Source organism: Pinus tabuliformis, chromosome 6 (assembly GCF_031772625.1).
Source record: "Pinus tabuliformis cultivar Carrire ecotype Pingquan chromosome 6, CPIR1, whole genome shotgun sequence".
Classification (NCBI taxonomy): Eukaryota; Viridiplantae; Streptophyta; class Pinopsida; order Pinales; family Pinaceae; genus Pinus; species Pinus tabuliformis.
This window is the reverse complement of record NC_142292.1, coordinates 1,059,453,708-1,059,472,987: the sequence shown is the minus strand read 5'-3', so window position 1 is coordinate 1,059,472,987 and position 19,280 is coordinate 1,059,453,708. Positions and strand designations below refer to the sequence as shown.

The following is a 19,280-nucleotide window of genomic DNA, read 5'->3' as shown; positions in this document are numbered from 1 at the left end:
AAGACACGAAACATGTATGATAATTTGAGATAGAATGATCAAAATGATGTTGATATGGAATTGGATTAGGAATGATAGACATGGAATGAAGGCTTAAGAGTATTGTAGCAGATATTGGCTGAATGACTTCTCTTGAACACAACAACGACGTTGAAATGAAGTTGGCAACATTGACCCAAAACCAAAATAGAGGCCTTGAAAAGGTATGATAAACCAAAATACAAGCAAATTTCCCAACCCAACAACCATGAAGATGAATTGGAAGAGTGTTGCATTCAAGAGCGACTCGCTGTCATTAACAAATGGAGTATCCCGTTTTCCCAATTTGTCCAACCATTATTGGTTAATACCTATTTACTTTTGTCAAGATTGATGAGGATAACATATGCTTGATTTGTAAGTTCATCCTTTGGATGAATCCCTTTGAGAATATTTAACGAACACAAATAAGAATTGGTTCGGTCTCATCATGATCGACAAGTCCATCATTGTTTTATGTTTTTATAGGTCCAACAAAGGTGAAAACTCGACATATTTTTCGTGTTTAGAGAGTTTGAAAAAGAGGCGAAAAGGAAAATTCCAAAGGTTCCTTTTCATAGATAATATCTTGAGTCCGAAAAAGCAGAAAATGATACTCAGGAGAACCTCTTAGCCATGTTCGACTAAGGTATTCATTTTTCGTAAATAGTCTATCTTAGTCCGAAAAAGGGTTAAACTTATATTGATTAGACGTATTTTCATTTACTTTAACGGGTTCAAAAAGACAAGTGCTCGACAATCTTTTCATATTTTGTGAGTCTAAAAAGCGCTGAAAGAGAACTCCTCCTGGAGGAACGAGTGATATAAAGGGGTACCAACTGGTTCCGGTCATGATGTGTAACAACTCTGGTGAAAATTCCATCTAATAAAGTTAAAAACAATAACCATAGATGAATGGGACACTTATTCCAAGCTGAATGTTGGGCAAGACATCCTAGGGGGTGTTCGTTTGGTTGTTTATGGCTAAGGAAATTGGCAAAGGCAACGACTAAGGCATTAAAAGGCATTTTTACACATTTATTTATGAAAATAATGGAAATTAGGAGAAAAAGGAGGTGAAAGGTCACAGGTTGCATGTGAGGAGGAAAATGAAGAAAATAGAGGCCTCATTCGTAAAAAGGATTTTGAGGATTAGTGGGTAAGCTTTTGTCAGTTTAGTTTTGGATCTCTCTCTCTCTCATACTCTTGGATAATTAGAGTTTTCTTGGAGCACTCTTAGAGGGTGTGGCATACTTTGATTTTGGAGCAAGAAGGCAAAGGAAGAGCAGGAAAGTGGAAGAAGGCATCGAAATCAGTAGCTACATCAATTTTTCTTGCAGTTACCAAGTTGCATGTATGATTTCTTCACTAGTTTTGGCATGCATTGCATATGCATGTGGTTTCTTGGTCATGATCTGTCATTGGCATGGAGGATTGCTTGGATCGACAGTGGATTGCCTAGCATTTCCATTTCCTGGATAGCCATGGTGATTGTGGGTTTACTTTCATTGTTTTGATTTGGTTGGTTCTCATGTTTCCTACTTTGAGTTATTAGTCTTGGAAGCCCTGGTTGAACAAACGCTTTGGAAGGCTCGTAACAACTTGGGTTGAGTTACTAGTCCTGGAAGCCCTGGTTGGACAAACGCTCTAGAAGCCCTTGGTGGGTTGAGTTACTAGTCCTAGAAGCCTTGGTTGGACAAACGCTCTGGAAGCCCTGTATAAGCTATGGGTTGAGTTACTAGTTCTGGAAGCCTTGGTTGGACAAACACTCTGGAGCCCTGGAAGGCTTGGATAGAGACTGATCTGATGACAGTTTTGTGATGTCCAACCGTGAGGTGGAATCACTTTTTGATGGGTTGAGGTGGATGGCCTCTGGAAGCCCTTGATGAGTTTTGATTGATGTGTTTTATGAAATCCCACATTCATGCTTGGAATATGGCACGAGGGTGAGTGGCTGAAGAGAGATTTGGCTCAACCATTCTACAGTCAGGTGGAATGTGGTAGTCCCATCTCTGGTTGGTTCATTGCATTCATTAATGATAAATCCTTTCCCTTGATTTCCATATGTAAAGGTACTAATGTATTTATGGATTTGATGGTTGTCATGTTTATTGTATTTATGTTCCTATTATGCTGGTTATATGCACATTTTATGGAAACAATTATGTATGGCTCTCAGCATGTTTTTACTTGTATGTGAATGGATAAGGTGTCTATGACCCAATAGATGATAATGCAACAAATGGAATGAGGGAACAATGGTTCACAACGATTCTTAGATCAGTATGAGATCCCTACACTTAACTCTGTTATTTACACCTGTAGATTACATGTCGATGATATGTTTGACGAAATGCCTGTCATGGCTAGTAAGGATCCAGTCAAGGTCTTGAAAAAAGTATTTTATTTAGTACTTTCATTTCCATGTTACTTTACTGATTTGAAGAGATGGATCAGTTATGGGCTGTGTCCTAGGTTCTCAGCCCAAAAAAGTGGCTCAAATCATAGAGTCGTTGGCACAACATTGACAATTCTGGTCCATAGTCATTGGCAGGCAGGCCTGTGAGAGCGACTTTAGGTTGTTGGTTACTCCCTTACCCATAGCATGAGAGTGACTACGGCCCAAGAGACCTAAAACAATAGTGGGACCCAGGGATAGGCTGTCTGAGTGGCTGACTTGTCTTCTAAAGGTTCTGTTGATGATGTTGGATGTATGTATGGTGTGTTTCGATCAGTTCCACTTCCTTAATGTGACTTAGGAGGTCAAATCATATCATAGTGGCCTCTTGTCGCATGTTTACCCCGACAAGTCGATTGCTTGGGCAGATGTGGGTGGAGGGTGTTACATGATGGAACTACTAAAAACACACAAAGTTCAAGAGGTTGGCTAATAAGACCACTCATCGTAGTAGTTCCTCAGGAAAGGGTAAAAAAACCAAGTGAAAGCGTATGATCGACCAAGTAGATGGTGACGATGGAATGAAAAAATGAAGGCTCATATTGTAAAAATAGGTTGATAAAAATGACAATCACAAGAGATAGGATCATAATGGTTGATTGAAAGTCAAATTAGGACCAACAAATGAAAGTTGATCAATAGCCACGATTCTTCCTTCATGCTGGAAACAAATCACACGAAAGAGTGAAGAGACAAGATCTCCCATGACATAAACATAGTCACGCCCAAGGAGTAAATTAAAATCCAAAGGGCCTTGGACTACCATCACATCGATATAGATAATCTTTCCTACCAAAGTAATAGGTAACTGGGGAAGGATCCCTAACGGTTGACTAGTTCCTCTATTAAAAGCCAATAAATTATGGATAATAGGCACAAGCTATGGAGAACCTAAAGCTTTCCAAGCAGTTGAGGACAAAATACTAATAGATGTGCCTTCATCTATGACTATGCCAGGTATGGGCATATTATAAGCATGTACTATGATATGGAAGGGCATGTAAGGAGGAAGATGATATCTTGCCAGTTGACTCTAATCAAAGGAAGTGACCATACTACTTGGAGGGGGTGCCATGGGAATGAGAGAACTACCCCTCTATGCTATGGGAATGGGAGTACTACTCTCCAGTGCTGAGGGAATGGGAGGATTCCCCCCCTGTGCCATGGGAACATGAAGATTGCCCCCTAGTTCATTGGAATCTAAAGAAACGAGAAGAACCTGAGCGGTATGAAGTTCACTTGCGACGGGAAAGGTACGATCAACTGAAGGTGGAATCGAGTCGACCATTTTCTCAGCCAATGGTTGGTCAGGAATGGACTCATGGGATTCACGTTCAGAGAGACTGGGATTGACTAAAGACGAATTCTGGTTAATCACTTCATCAACTAGTGCAAGGTTAGGGGAAATCTTTCGATAACCAATTGGAAGACGAGGCTGAGAAGCTATAAGGTTTTCCAACATTTTTGAGGCTTCATCCATATAAGGACAAAGGTGAATAGGATGCTTACCTTCACATAACTTACAGGGAAATTTGACTTTTTCCCTATTCCACGGAATTTTACTATCACTAGTTGATGGTTTATATCTCTAGAGGCTAATGACAAGGGTTGATGTGAGCTCGTGGACAACACTTCTAATACCCTGCGAATGCCAGGACAATCTCTAAGAAGGTGATCACCCTTACAAATCATGCAAGGGAATTTAACTTTGCAGGGCTGATTGGAAGGTTCCTCCATACTAGTTGTATATGTAGCAATGATTTCTTGGTTGCCCCCTGCTTATTTTGCTTCTTCTTAATCTTACTTTTCTTCTTCTTCTTATCCAACTGGTTACGAACTTGGAGTCTTTCACCAAATGAAGAGGAAGAAAACTGAACAGGAAAATAAGGCAAAGGGTCAACTTTAGGATCAACTTGAGGTTTATATTGTTCAGGTGGAGGATACTTTGGTTGAGAAGCAATTTCGACATTCAGAACCAAAGAGGTCGAAAATAAACAAACTGGAAAACCAATGGTAAATTCGGGAAGGAACAACGTTGCCATATAAGGAGCACCAATATTTCCAAAAGAAGGAAAAGGACTAGGATTCCCATGAGAAGGGTTTCCTTGACTGGTGGACTTAGGAATTGTTTCCATTAGTCTCAACCTAAGATCTACTAAGGAGTTATTCCACGGTCAATTAATTGATTTTAGAAATTAAAGACACAAAATAAAACAAAGGGGTAAACTAGGCAAAAGGGTTTACCAAGCAACCGTGAACTACAATATACACCTTGGAGAACAAGGGATTTAACGTACATGTAGGAAATCTCCCCGAATGTTCTGTTCAATGTATCATAGTGTACAAGGTGGCTGACTCGGTTACCAATGGTGAGGATAGTAACCTATGGTGGACTTCCAAAATATACTCGACGGTACGTGGAAGTGATATCTGTAGTAGTGTTGTCTAATGCGTAATCGTTCGATGAGAGTGTTCCCATATACTTATCATGCATGGAGCGCCATCCAATATACCCAAAGGTACGTGGAGAAAGATCTGATACACTTAAGTATGTGGAATGAGATATCACCCCCGTAATGTAATGCTGACATAAAATGACATCTCCTACATTTAAAGACGTCGAAACACATCTCTAGCCTAGACCTCTATGTGTGTCGTTAAGTTTCAAATGATCCTTAGGTTAATTGAGGTGAATTTTAGAGTTTATCTTGAATTAGGTTTCGATTTCAAGGATCAAAACTCGATATCACCTGAACACACCTATAACACAACGAATATCATAAAAACAACTCTTTTCATTTTCCTTTTAACATTAAAAGGCCAAACTAAGTAGGGGAAGAAGAAATCAATCAACAATGCAACAGACAAGTGATACAACAATAAATCTCCTCAACTTTACTATTCCAATCAAAATCAAAGCCCTATATGAAATGCATGATGCATAAGATTTTTCTTTTGGATTCCACTTACTTTTTAGATGAAAACAAAGATATTTTCCTAATCATTGATAAAAGAAACTATTTAGAATGATTACTAGAACACCAATTCCTTCAAGCAATTCAACAATCAAGCAATCAATTTATTAATGACCTAATTGACAAGAAAAAAGAAAAATCTAAACAAATTCTCATCAAAGGCTATAAAAACTAAAATCAAAGCAAGTGAAGGCTACTGAGATACCAAAACACACTCAGGGACACAAGGAGGACCAATTAGACCAAAGTTAATCAGAGAGAGAATCATAAAAAGGAAATTTTTTGCATCAAATAGGGATCAGTGCAAGTGCTGAAAGGGATAGGATGCACTGCAACATAGGTGCAAAGAAGGATAGGGTGCACTACAACGCACTGTCTCTAGACCAAGGGGTGCGCTGATAAGGGAATACCAAATTCCGACACAAAAATTGTAATTAAAACTCAATGAAATGTCTTCCTAACTCTAACCAGGACTGAGTGAAACTATAAGGATCAAAACAAGAGGCAAAATAAACACTAAGGGCAAAGAAAACCACCAAGGGATTGAAATCCATCCCCAATGTGGTCGCCAATTTGTTATATGAAATCTATGACTGCAGACAAAAGTGTCTTCCCTAGGCTTGGTGGACTGACCTAGAACAATACAAAGCAAAGGGCAAAATGTTTTCCTTAAAGTAACTGAATGATGGGATGAGGCCTACCTAGAATCTGTCGCAAGCTTTGCTCCTTCCTCGACTTGTACGCTCCAATCCTAGCTCTGATAACTATAATTAGAACCTGCACAATCACACAAGACAAGCCAAAGATCTATGACATCTATGTCGCATAATCCAATCACTTCATTAAATAGATCAAATTGGTATTGAAATACATGAAATCCTAACATCACATATAGGAAAACAATCTACTCTTTGTATTAATAGAAATGGAGAGAGTTACAACAAAAAATAGGAGTTGATCTTGTAGAAGAGCTCCCTAAATTGACTTGTCCTTTCCTTGCAACAGAGTATGACTCTATGTAACCCTAATGCATGGAATAATGACTCCCAAAGAAACAACACGAGGGTAGAATTAATCTCCAAAAGCCAACCCCTTGCCTATGGATGATTGTAAACATATAGATGAGGTAGGTAGTTCATGAATTCCTATCCATTTACCAATCTAGGTTTGAGATCTAGTTGAGATGGGAGGATGAGCTCAAGTGATAAGAGGTGAAAAATCCAAGGCAGGATCAGACAAGATTCAAGATTCTTATCCAAGATAAATGGTTGAAACAACCTCAGGGAGCTTCTGGAAGAGGAAGCTTCAAGATTCTTTTTATTTTTCCAAATTTTTTTGAATTAGCGCACCCCCAAGACTGAGCAACTCACTGATGATCAACGATGGTGCAAAGAGGGTCAACTTGGTAGTCAACGCTGGTCCCTAAAGGGCCAGGGTGCGTTGGGCCTTAAAAGTTTGGAAACTCAATAATTAAGAGCAGAAATTCAGGGATTCAACAAAGTCATGCTTAGGGATTTGTGTAGGGATGACAACAATATGTTTAAGGATGTGAATTGGTCTTGTTTAAAGGCCTATTGACTAGATGCGACAAAACGACCTATAAGAGTTTCTCCTGGTACCAACTTAATAGAAAAGTCCACTTCCCTGTGAGAACCAAAACCCATGAAAACAACAACAAGAGAACCAAATACACACATGAATGTACCATGCATGGCAAAACTAACAAGGAAATCATACATGCAATTCGATACCTGCAAGTAATCCCGCTGTAGCCACTTGATCCAACTCTTGCTTCCTTGATCCTTGCTCTCCTTTGCTTTCTTGTCCTTTGTAAAATTTTACTGTAGATTCAACAACTTATGTGATATGCTAAAATATAAGACAAGAATCTACTCTACTCATCAGCGAAAACCAAAATTGATTGATGAAAACAATACGCAGAAAAGGAAGAATTCCAATAGCACATAACACAATATTTTTCTGGGGAAAGCAACTGTTAAAAACGCCGAATATCTATATTGCATTAACTAGAAGATTTGAGAAGAAAATACAATGCTTGTTCAACCCGAACAATTCCCGCACTAGTACAATCTAACTCTCTACCTCACAAGCCAGCTCAAGCCAACACTTAGCCAATTTTGCTGCCTGTTAAGGCCCTACTTCCTTGCGCAATTGCTGAGAGAATTAGCCTCTATTTAATGTGGAAATTCTCAACCCATGATTGCACAATCCATCCATAAGCCTTCTACTGATTGCATGCACCATCTGTACAACTCGGAAAATTATACAACCGATTGTACACTGTCCCTGAACTCTAATCTCAACTAGGTCTTCCTCTGAACTGACATGCATGAGTTATTTTTGAGTGAATTATCAGTTATCTGATTGATCACTGCATGCGAATTAAATCCAATTTAATTCACTTGACCACTCACTAGTTCCTCCAACAGTAGAACTAGTTTAACTGTATTTAACTCAAAAGAACTCAACCTGGGCCCCTAAAATTTAGGGATCACTCTACATGACTCTAGATAGACTTCCAACTCGAATTTCCTAAGTCATTTAAGTCAATTTAACTTAATTAACTATTACAAGTTGTTATTAGAAAAAAATTACAATTTAATTCAAGGACAAATTAAATTAGAATTTCTAGATGTTATTTTTAACATTTCTTGTTGCTATTTTCAACACTCCCTCTCAACAAGAAATGAATTCAACTCTATCTCGATCTGATACCTTTGGAATGTTTTGCATGCAACACTTCTCTCTAGTGTTGTTGCTGCTGCAACTTCTGAAACTGAAAAAGCATCCAACCTGAATCAGTATGATACATCTGTCACCAGAGTCTGTGACTGCTACTAGCTCCTGCACTGTCTACTAAAAACTCTGCACTTTTGCTACCTCTACATTGTGCCATCTGCACTTCTGCCAACTCTGCTCTGTGCTCCCCAATATTTATCTATTGCTAATCTCCGCCTCTGTTACTCTGACATCTTACTACATCAACTGCCACTAATCCATCCCGCTACTATGTACTGTGGGCTCCCGTAGCAAGGTAATGATCCATGAGACAAACATCTCAATGGACTCTATACTCTTGGGACTATTACTTCAAATCGACCCACCTCTCACCTGGAGGTATGGATGCATGTGCTCCCTCTGCCCACTTGGATCGAAATTTACCCCTATTGGAGGTCTCTGCTTGAGTGGATGTCTCCACTTGGTCTCTTCTTTGCTTCTCCAATTGTGGCTGCTCCACAACTTTATGAGGCTGCTTCTGAGGCTTCTTCTGGGGTTGCATGTTGAGAGGTAATTCACTCTCCCTCTCAACCATCAAGTCTCTAACCTTTACCTTGATCCTTAGGGCTTTGCATGCATCTTGTACCTCAAGTGTATACAGGTTCTTGACTCGCACACCGATCTGTTTCACCTGTCCCACAACGATGTGTCTAAGGAAAAGCTTTCCCTTGCTAAAAATCACATCGTAGCCATAGTCTTCCAATACCGCGACGGAAACAAGATTATTCTTTAGTCCTGGAACATACATCACATCTGTGATTATGACAGGGGAGCCATACTCCCTCTAAAAGGTAACTATACCGATGTCAGTTGCGCTATACCTCCCATCATCTCCAAACTCCATGTTCTGCTTGAGGTCTTTCTCCTCGAAGTCACTGAAGATATCTCTATTCCATGTCATATGGAACGAGGCACTGCTATTGAGATACCACACGGTTCTCATTACAGTGCTGTCCATGCATGCAATGGGAGTGAAATCAAGTTTGAATTGTGAAGCTATAGCTTCACTTGCTGTCGCTATTGTTGGCTCCTTCTTGCTTGCTTTCTTTTGTGGGCAATTCATGGCATAGTGCCCGTACTCATGACAATTAAAACACTTGACTTTTGACAAGTCCTCCCTCTTGCTACCTGCCTCACCTTGGGACTTCTTTCCCTTAACTTTATTTTCTTTGATCACTAATGCAAATTTCTCTTCCACTTCTTTGGAAGACGTCCCATCTCTGGTGTTTTGTTGAATCTCTTCCTGTACCAAATTTAACAACAACCGCTCCCAATCTGGTAGCTTCCCCCTCCCATTAACAAAGTCCTAGTAACTATGCTAGTTCGTATGAAGTCCTAGAAGAGCTAGACTTACCATATCGTCTTCAGAAATAGTAATCCCGACACTTCCAAGCTCATCCTGACAATGGGTGAACTTGGTCAAGTAATTCTGAATTGAGTCGCCCTTCTCCGTCTTGATCTTTCTGAGTTTTTCCTTCAGTTCAAACTTCCTATGGTCAATGCTATTCTAAAACAGGTCCTTCAATACCTTCCACATTTCATGTGAAGTATCCTTACCATGGAGACTCGAGACAATGTGATCTCAAACTCCTTCCAGGATAATCATTCTCGCTTTTGCCACACACTTTCTCCATTCAGCTAGATCTTTAGCATAAGACGCTGGAGGCTTAGGAATTTCATGATCTATGAATTCCTTGAGGCCATTGTTTTCTAGCATTGCCTCCATCCTGTCCTTCCAAGTTATGTAATTCGAGTTGCCCTCTAAGGCATACTCACGTCACAAATCGTAGAATGACATATTGCTGCTTTGAAGTATGAACTTGCAAATTCAATTTTCACCTGCACAACAAACTCGAATTCTCCTCTTCTATATTGTCTTCAGCTCTGATACCATGTAGATTTTTACTGTAGATTCAACAACTTATGTGATATGCTAAAACATAAGACAAGAATCTACTCTACTCTTCAGCGGAAACCAAAATTGATCGATGAAAACAATAAGCAGAAAATGAAGAATTTCAATCGCACATAACACAATATTTTTCTAGGGAAAGCAACTGTTAAAAACCCTGACTATCTATATTGCATTAACCAGAAGATCTGAGAAGAAAATACAATGCTTGTTCAACCCGAACAATTCCTGCACTAGTACAATCTAACTCTCTGCCTCACAAGCTAGCTCAAGCCAACACTTAGCCAATTCAGTTTCCTGCCAAGCTCCTACTTCCTTGTGCAATTCTTGAGATAATTAGCCTCCATTGAATGTGCAAATTCTCCACCCATGATTGTGCAATCCATCCATAGGCCTTCTACTGATTGCATGCACCATCTGTACAACCATAAAATTATACAACTGATAGTACACTGTCCCTGAACTCTAATCTCAACTGGGTCTTCCTCTGAACTGACATGCATGAGTTGTTTTTGAGTGAATTATCAGTGATCTGATTGATCATTGCATGTGAATTAAATCCGATTTAATTCACTTGACCACTCACTAGTTCCTCCAACAGTTAGAACTAGTTTCACTGAATTTAACTCAAAAGAACTCAACCTGGGCCCCTAAAATTTAGGGATCACTCTACATGACTCTAGATAGACTTCCAACTCGAATTTCCTAAGTCAATTAAGTCAGTTTAACTTAATTAACTATTACAAGTTGCTATGAGAATAGAATTACAATTTAATTCACAATTTAATTCAAGAACAAATTAAATTAGAATTTCTAGATGCTATTTTTAACATTTCTTGTTGCTATTTTCAACATCCTTCCCTTGCGTTCCTTTTTCCAATGCTAGAGTGCTCCAAGAATGCTCTAAGTGTGCAATAATATCAGAGAGAGAGAATAGAGAGAGCTCCTAAATTGAACTGACAAAATGTTGTGAACTGATCCTCATGAGCCTTTTTATTATTGAGGCCTCTAATTTTTTCATTTTCCTCTATTTTTCCTTCAATTTCCTCCTCACATGCAACCTATGACCTTTCACCTCCCTTTTCTCCTATTTTCGTTTATTTTCATAAATAAATGCCAATTATTGCCTCTTTGACTTTTCAATGCCTTTGCCAATTTCCTTAGCCATAATAAATCAAATGAACATCCACTAGGATGTTTTTCCCAACATGACCTTGGTCTTATTTTGCCTTTATTAACTTTATTACATGAAATTTTAACCCAGGTTGTTATAATGAATAACTTTGTCATGATGTTATTTATCATTCTAGAAAGTCTCATTGAGTGTTTGGTAGTGGTTTCGAGCCTAGCCTGAAATGGTGTCTTAGAATCTGGGACCGCATCCTCTGAACTGGAAGTTTTGGGCTATAACCGCACCCTCACAGGATTATGCATGTGGTTGGAGGCCTATAACTGCATGGAGGCCTTGTCATGCATGCGGTTGTGGCCCCAGGTCACTAAAAAGCAATCCAACTTAGGGTTTGGACACTTGGAGTGGTTGTTTAGCTTGTGGGTGTCCTATAACTCATGAGGAAGGTCAATAAAGTTCTAGTTTGTTAATCCACTTCCTTAACTATACTTAGGAGGTTAGGTCATGTCATAGTAACCCTCAGCTCATGTTTAACCCAATAGGCCAGTTAAAGTGGGTAAATGGGAGGGGGCGTTAGACCACATTTTCCTAAGAAAGAACGCTTATACCAAAGAACGCTTATACCCCTTGTAGTGCTCTTTAATATTAGAGATAAATAACAATCAATATAACCAAGAATCTAATTAAAATTCTATTTTACTTCATTAATCAAAATACATCAAAATATCCTTTGACATAGGGCAACATTTTACAATGATACTTTCTTGGAAGGATCAACTCTTATTCACTTGCCCCTTCAAGGGGGTAACCTCCCAATGAGCTACACTCCAATACAATATTATTCCAAAACATGATGAGAAAATGAGAAATCCATATTTCTTTAGAACTCCCAAATGGAAACTATCCAATAAACCTTCTTTAGTGAGACCACATTACTTTTATTCAATGCTAACTACCTTACACGCTTTATTTAATAATAACCAACATTGTGGATCTAATCCACATTACATTAAATGACCACCATGCTTATCCTATTCTTAACTTTAATGGATCCACAAGTCCCTATTATAACCATAGGGAGTATCCCAATCAACATTACAAGCCTATATTGTAGGACCTCCTACTATCATCAAAACAACCTAGGTCATGGCGTTCATTTACCATAAGTTCTTAATTCTCCCTTTCCACACTTAGCCTAAAAAGATCCTCATGTACCATTAACAATATGAACAAGAGGTCCCATTTTATGTAAGATTAGACATAGCTTCTCCTTTCCCTTTTCATTTTAGTACATGCATCTTTTTGGTTTCCCTACTTACATTATTGGTTGGTAGACACTACTGAAACATAACCTTGTCACCATTGTTTACTATAATACTTGTGTCAAGAGTGATAATGTAATGAAAAATCCTTGACAATGTCATATAATCTATACTTGAGTTCAAGAACTAACATATAAATAGATGTATATGATACACATACTACATACACATAATACTTGAGGAGTTGATACTTAGTGAGGCCCTTAATTTTCCTAAGCTTTATCTTGTAAGTCCTAATGGATCCTATTTGGATGCTTTGGACACTACTCTAGATCACCCCAAGCCTTCCGTGTAGCTTAATTTTTTCCATGTTTTTCCTCTTTCGTAAAATGGTTAAGACTGACTTTCAATTTTTTAAATATGAAAGAAAAAATATATATTATGACCATTTTTTTAAAATTAACTATGTAGAATATTCAATACTGAAGTCAATCATTAGGGAGGAGACAAACAAAGTTTAACAAGGAAAAAGAGTGCAACTTGAACATTGCGAAGTTAATAATAAGGTTAGGGTCACATATATTATATGTAAATGGTGACTTCTAATTTTTCTTAGCTATTTTTATAACAAAATTTAAATAGATTTAGTTATATTTGAGCATTCACAACACACTTTCTCATAAAACAACATATAACTTTCTCATAAAGAAAAAACAACATTATTACATAATAAAATTTTATCTTTCAAACAAAATCAATTATAAGTACAATCAAGAGATAAACAAATATTTATTTAATTAAAGACAACATATACCTTTCTCATAAAGGAAAAACAACATTATTACATAATAAAATTTAATCTTTCAAACAAAATCAATTATAAGTACAATTAAGAGATATACACATTTTAATTTAATTAAAGACAAGTTTAGGCAAATTAGGAGGGGAGAATTGTATTAAAAAATTTCAAATATAAGTACAATCAAGAGATAAGCAAATATTAATTTAATTAGAGACATGTTTACACAAATTGGGAGGTGAGAATTGTAGATGGAGGGAGCTCACTCAGAGAATATGATTTGTTAGATTTGACATTAAGAGGATGTATAAGCTATACTTCGAGCCATATAAATTAAAAGGTTGATTAATGTGGATACACTTAAAACATTGACGCAAATAAAAAAGACAACTCGGTTAAAAGTCAATGATATTTGACATTAAGAAGATGTATACACTATACTTCAAGTCATATTAAAACATTGATGTAAATAAAAAAGACAGTTGAGTTAAGAGTCAATGATTATTGAGAGAATATGATTGATTAGATTTGACATTAAGATGACATATACACTAAACCTCCAACCATATAAATTAAATGGTTGATGAATGTTGATAGACTTAAAACATTGATGCAAATAAGAAAGACAACTAAGTTAACATCCACACAAATAAAAAAGACAATTAGATTAAAAATCAAGAATACGACTAATAAACCTTTTAACAATATAAATAATTATAAGTCTCCTAACACAAATAACTTAATAAATTTAAGCAAAACATTTCATCAAATAACAAACCAAACTTTTTAATAAAATAAAAATTATAAATCTCCATTTAAACCAAACCTTTCAAAAAAATATATTAATTCTTATAAAAATTTAAAAACTGCAAAATATTTTTCATTTAATTTTTTTATATAAATACCTTTCTACTACATAAACACACCTATCAACGTAACCACACTTCATAATCAAATACAAAACATACAATCACATCAGAAAAATTGAGTATTTCAATGCCAGGAAAAACCTCAGAGATAATAACTGAAAGGGACAGATTGCTATGGAAACACGCATTCAGAGTTGCTAACCTACCTCAAGGTAAAGATGAGTAGCAAAAGCTTTTTCTTAAAAGGTCTCCCCAAAGAATCTGAGAGTTTATCTCAGGGTTAAGATGAGTAGCAAAACCTTTTTCCTAAAAGGTCTCCTGCAAGAATCTCAGTGTTTATCTCATCCATTAATATGTAAGATTTAAATTGGAGTTTACCAAAGGTGAATCGCTGAGATTAATTAAAAAGTTTACTTCATATGCCATAGAAGCTTCTCTGAAGAAGTCTGTTCCGTTCATCACTATTTTCTTTCTTTCTTTTTTTATTTGCAGAAATTGAAGACTTTGAGACTCTTCATGTTGTTGCCGCGGTTTTATACCGACTTCACAACTTTCTTTTTTTATTTGCAGAAATTGAAGACTTTGAGAATCTTCATGTTGTTGTCGTGGTTTTATACCGACTTCACAACTTCCTTTTTTTATTTGCAGAATTGAAGACTTTGAGAATCGTCATGTTGTTGCCGAGGTTTTATACCGACTTCACAAACCAATGGGTCATCTTGGCTTTAATTTATTCTCACATCCTTTGTAGGTTGCTTTTTTAGATTCTTTTAGGTTTTTATTGTGTGGCGGACTTCAAAATTGTTAGTGATCGACTTCAGGGGAGTCCAAGTCCGGAGTTTCGATTTATATCAACCCTTTTGGCATAATCTCGTTTCTCTTTCTCCTTCCGCAAACGAGGGCTGCTGGGTGGAGCTTGTGCACTCGCCTACAGACATATACAGCGTTATAACGCATCGTTTCCTCGGGTAAGTGCCCGTCCGCCTTCCTTCTTTATGTTGATATTGAAATTGGAATTTGGATTGAGATTCTCAGCAGTTTCAGAGGATTTTAGCTGGATCTCCTTTCATGTTTTCATTGCACTGATTCTATGTTCTATTTGCCTGTGTTTTGGAGTTATTGGATTTCGATCGATGGTTTAGGTTTAACTCTGTTGTATAAATCAATATATTGCATAGATCGAGGTTCGATTCGCGCATTCGCTTGCATCCTGCCTCTGTCTTATGATTATGACCTTGCTTTGTTATTGAGCTGCTCTACAATTTTACTTTTTATTAAAAATTGACAGGTCTTGCATGCTTGACATGGTCTATTGTAGGATTTCCTTCACTTGGTCTTTGTTCTCATTGTCTGTTGATTTGGGTTTGAGGCAAAGCGGGTTTGGTCTAGTGGCTTTGATTGTACCATGTGGATTGATTTTGTTTCTGGGAAATCCGCTTGTATAAGTCCACCATATACTCTATTTTGTGAGCCCTCGCAGGGCCTCTGGCAGATTTTGAACTTCATTTGGTAGTTCAGGTCTTTTCTGCTTTATATAACAACGGTTTGTATTAATAAACATGTATCACATCAGCAGCCCTTCCATAAAAGGAAAAACTGGTACAGTGCACTCTGCAAAGCAGACAAGGATGCCAACCGTGTTAGCATCAGAGGAAGGGAGGAGGGTAAGCATCAATCACATTGAAAGCCGAACTTTTACAGTGCTTCCCTTTTATCTGTTGAGACTTTCGTATTTTTGTTTGTTAAGGGAAGCCCCCCTTTTGACTGGAGATGGTACATAACTTTTTACAATATCAGCTTTACAACCAGAAGACCTTTGGCTACGAAGCCATGACACCGGGGTAGCTGTTCCGTCAAAGTCATCCAGTACTTGCATCTTGTCTTATCCACAAAGACTGTATTAGCAAGTGGACCACCATTAACAGCTTTGTCACACTAAACATGTAGCCATTTTGTGAATTAACATGATCCACACCTCGGGGGGACTCAACCAACCGCTTGACACAAGGAGCAGACATGCCTGATTTTGAAAACGTGTCAAGTGCTCCAAGTTGCTGCTGCCAGACCACAGCCAGTTGGACCTTGAGACTATTTGATCCATGCTTTTTATAATTGTTATTATTCGTTTCTTTGAGGTTATGTTTCTCTTTCTTGTGCAGTACTTTTGCTGTTTAGATTCATTTGTAGCTTATCTATGTTAGACTCCTAGTTGTTGGTAGTTCTTGACTGGGTTTGTTCTTGGCCTGATTGATGATTGAATATGGGTTTTTAATTAAATATTTTGTGTTCTTACTGGCATCGATACTACAATCTCTGGTGTAAATTTTGATCCCCCCACTTTTATTCATGTGTCAGGATATACTTTTTGCCGCGAAGCTGTAAGATTTGCCTCGCTGATTTCTTAATCAGCACAGGCGGTTACAGCGTGCTTGTGTATCTGAAAACAGTCTAACCAGAGGAGTTTGAAAGGGTTTACTTATCCACACTCCCCGATTATTTATTTTGGGCAAAGATGGCAGATGGACAGGAGACTGATAAGAATATCGAGATATGGAAGATCAAGAAATTGATAAAAGGCCTGGAATCTGCTAGGGGTAATGGTACAAGTATGATATCTTTAATCATGCCTCCAAGGGATCAAATCTCGCGTGTCACAAAAATGCTCGGTGATGAATTTGGAACAGCATCCAACATCAAGAGTAGGGTAAACCGACAATCAGTTCTAGGTGCCATCACATCTGCACAGCAAAGGCTGAAACTCTACAATAGGGTTCCTCCAAATGGTTTGGTGCTTTATACTGGAACCATTGTCAATGATGAGGGGAAAGAAAAGAAAGTTACATTTGATTTTGAGCCGTTCAAGCCTATTAATGCATCTCTGTATCTTTGTGATAACAAGTTCCATACCGAGGCACTTAATGAACTCCTCGAATCTGATGATAAGTTTGGATTTATAGTCATGGATGGTAATGGTACACTGTTTGGTACCCTGAGTGGTAACACTCGTGAAGTGCTTCACAAATTCACTGTTGATCTTCCAAAAAAGCATGGAAGAGGAGGACAGTCAGCCTTGCGTTTTGCACGTCTTCGAATGGAAAAGCGTCATAATTATGTAAGGAAGACAGCAGAGCTAGCAACTCAATTTTTCATAAATCCTGCTACTAGCCAGCCCAATGTTTCGGGATTAATTTTAGCTGGATCCGCAGATTTTAAAACAGAATTGAGCCAGTCTGACATGTTTGATCCCAGGCTACAAGCTAAGATTCTAAATGTGGTGGATGTATCCTATGGGGGAGAGAACGGTTTCAATCAAGCGATTGAACTATCATCAGAGATACTATCAAATGTAAAATTCATACAAGAGAAACGTCTAATAGGAAAATATTTTGAGGAGATAAGCCAGGATACGGGAAAATATGTTTTTGGGGTTGAAGACACTCTCAAGGCACTGGAGATGGGTGCCGTTGAAACCTTGATAGTATGGGAGAATTTGGATATTAGCAGATATGTATTGAAGCATTCAGTGACGGGGGAAATAATTATAAAGCACTTGAATAAAGACCAAGAGGCGGATCCGAGCAATTTTAGGGATTCAGCTTCACCTGCTGAGTTGGAAGTTCAGGAGAAAACATCCCTACTGGAATGGTTTGCAAATGAGTACAAGCGCTTCGGCTGCAGTCTTGAGTTTGTTACTAACAAATCCCAGGAGGGTTCACAATTTTGTAGGGGCTTTGGTGGTATCGGTGGAATCCTTCGATACCAGCTAGATATGAGGACTTTTGACGAGTTGTCTGATGATGGAGGTGTTTACGAAGATTCAGACTAGCAATCAATTTTTCGTCATCTCAAGGATGCTGACTGCAGCTCGGAGTTGGGATTGGGTTATCCTGTTGCTTCTCTTTTGAGCTTCAGAAGCATAGGGTCAGTATTACTCGTTATCTAAATGCCCTGGGATTTTTAGTTAAATTATTTTGAGTCAGATGTCATGTGGAGTTTTGCTTAACTTGTGGACTAATATGCTTTTAGTATAATAAAAATTCAGTGAACAAAGTTGGGAATGCTTGGTGCATTGTTTTTTTTCTTTGTTCACGGGTATCACAGAAGCATAGGTTCTTATGCAAGGTTTCAGTCAATGCAGTGTTCATCAAAAGAATATGAATTTCTGATCAATTCGTTGCCTTAGTAATTTTGATTATATAGATATCGAATGCAATTTCGTGAGCTTATGCCCAATTTGGGTTTACTAATGGTGCATTAGTGTTTTGGTCCAGCTGTTGGAATTCAGGATCTGAGCTGCTGGTGGGCATTATTGGCTTATCAATGTTTTATCTGCATTAATCACAATTTCTCCATCTGGTAGATTCATCTGGTATTGTATCACAATCCAGATTCACAGTTATTATTGGAGTTTATGGAGACTTATATGAGTGCTTCTTTTAGTGGTACTGAGATTCTGTTATTAAGCAACAATTAAAATTTAATATTACAGATATTCAGTCCTGCTCAAGCCTGTTATGGCTCGTATTTTTTATGCCAAAGGTTCCCCTTTTAGTGTGAAGTGCGTTGGAACTTGGTGCAGCCGGTAGTTAATTATCTTACAAACCATACGACTGAAAGAAGCAAATAAGATTTTTGCAATAGCCATCATTATCAATTTTCATCACGTGGAGTCTTTTAAGCCAAGATGATCTTATAAACTTCGGTGCTCTGAAATCAAGCAACAGTTTGTTACCTCAAATTATATAGCATGGTTTCTTATTTAAAGTATTAGTACATATCTCTTCAAAGTTGCGTTCTTTTTGATTGGATTCTGAATGTGCATTTTGCTGGTGTCCAGTTTGGTGTCATTCCTCTTCTAATTCCATGAGATCTTTTAATGTTTATGTTAATTGAGCTCTCGCACTAGTAAAGAGTCAGCTGATTTGCACTCCCTTATAAGATGATTTCAATTTGATACTATATTTTGTTTAAAAATCATTGGACAGCAAAAGTGACTGTCCTCTTTTGTTCTTTTTGCTTTCCATGGATTGGTTGCTATGTTCTGAATTTGTAGTGTGTA

At 37.7% G+C, this 19,280-nt stretch overlaps 1 protein-coding gene across 3 annotated transcripts; it reads left to right on the top strand.

The window, feature by feature from the left end:
• The first annotated feature begins 14,832 nt into the window (after positions 1–14,832).
• On the top strand, positions 14,833–18,994 carry LOC149262604 (eukaryotic peptide chain release factor subunit 1-2). Of its 3 annotated transcripts, XR_016259172.1 has the most exons (4): positions 14,838–15,189; positions 15,795–15,885; positions 16,577–18,142; positions 18,493–18,994. XR_016259172.1 is itself a non-coding variant. In XM_089424944.1 (2 exons), exon 2 carries the CDS (start codon positions 16,734–16,736, stop codon positions 18,045–18,047), a length of 1,314 nt encoding a protein of 437 aa, XP_089281070.1. In that variant the 5' UTR covers positions 14,833–15,189; positions 16,577–16,733; the 3' UTR covers positions 18,048–18,140. The 3 variants fall into 3 exon arrangements, 1 of the variants encoding a protein (XP_089281070.1); XR_016259170.1 differs by lacking the exon at positions 15,795–15,885 and having other exon boundaries at positions 14,839–15,189; XM_089424944.1 differs by lacking the exons at positions 15,795–15,885; positions 18,493–18,994 and having other exon boundaries at positions 14,833–15,189; positions 16,577–18,140.
• The last annotated feature ends 286 nt before the right edge of the window (positions 18,995–19,280 follow it).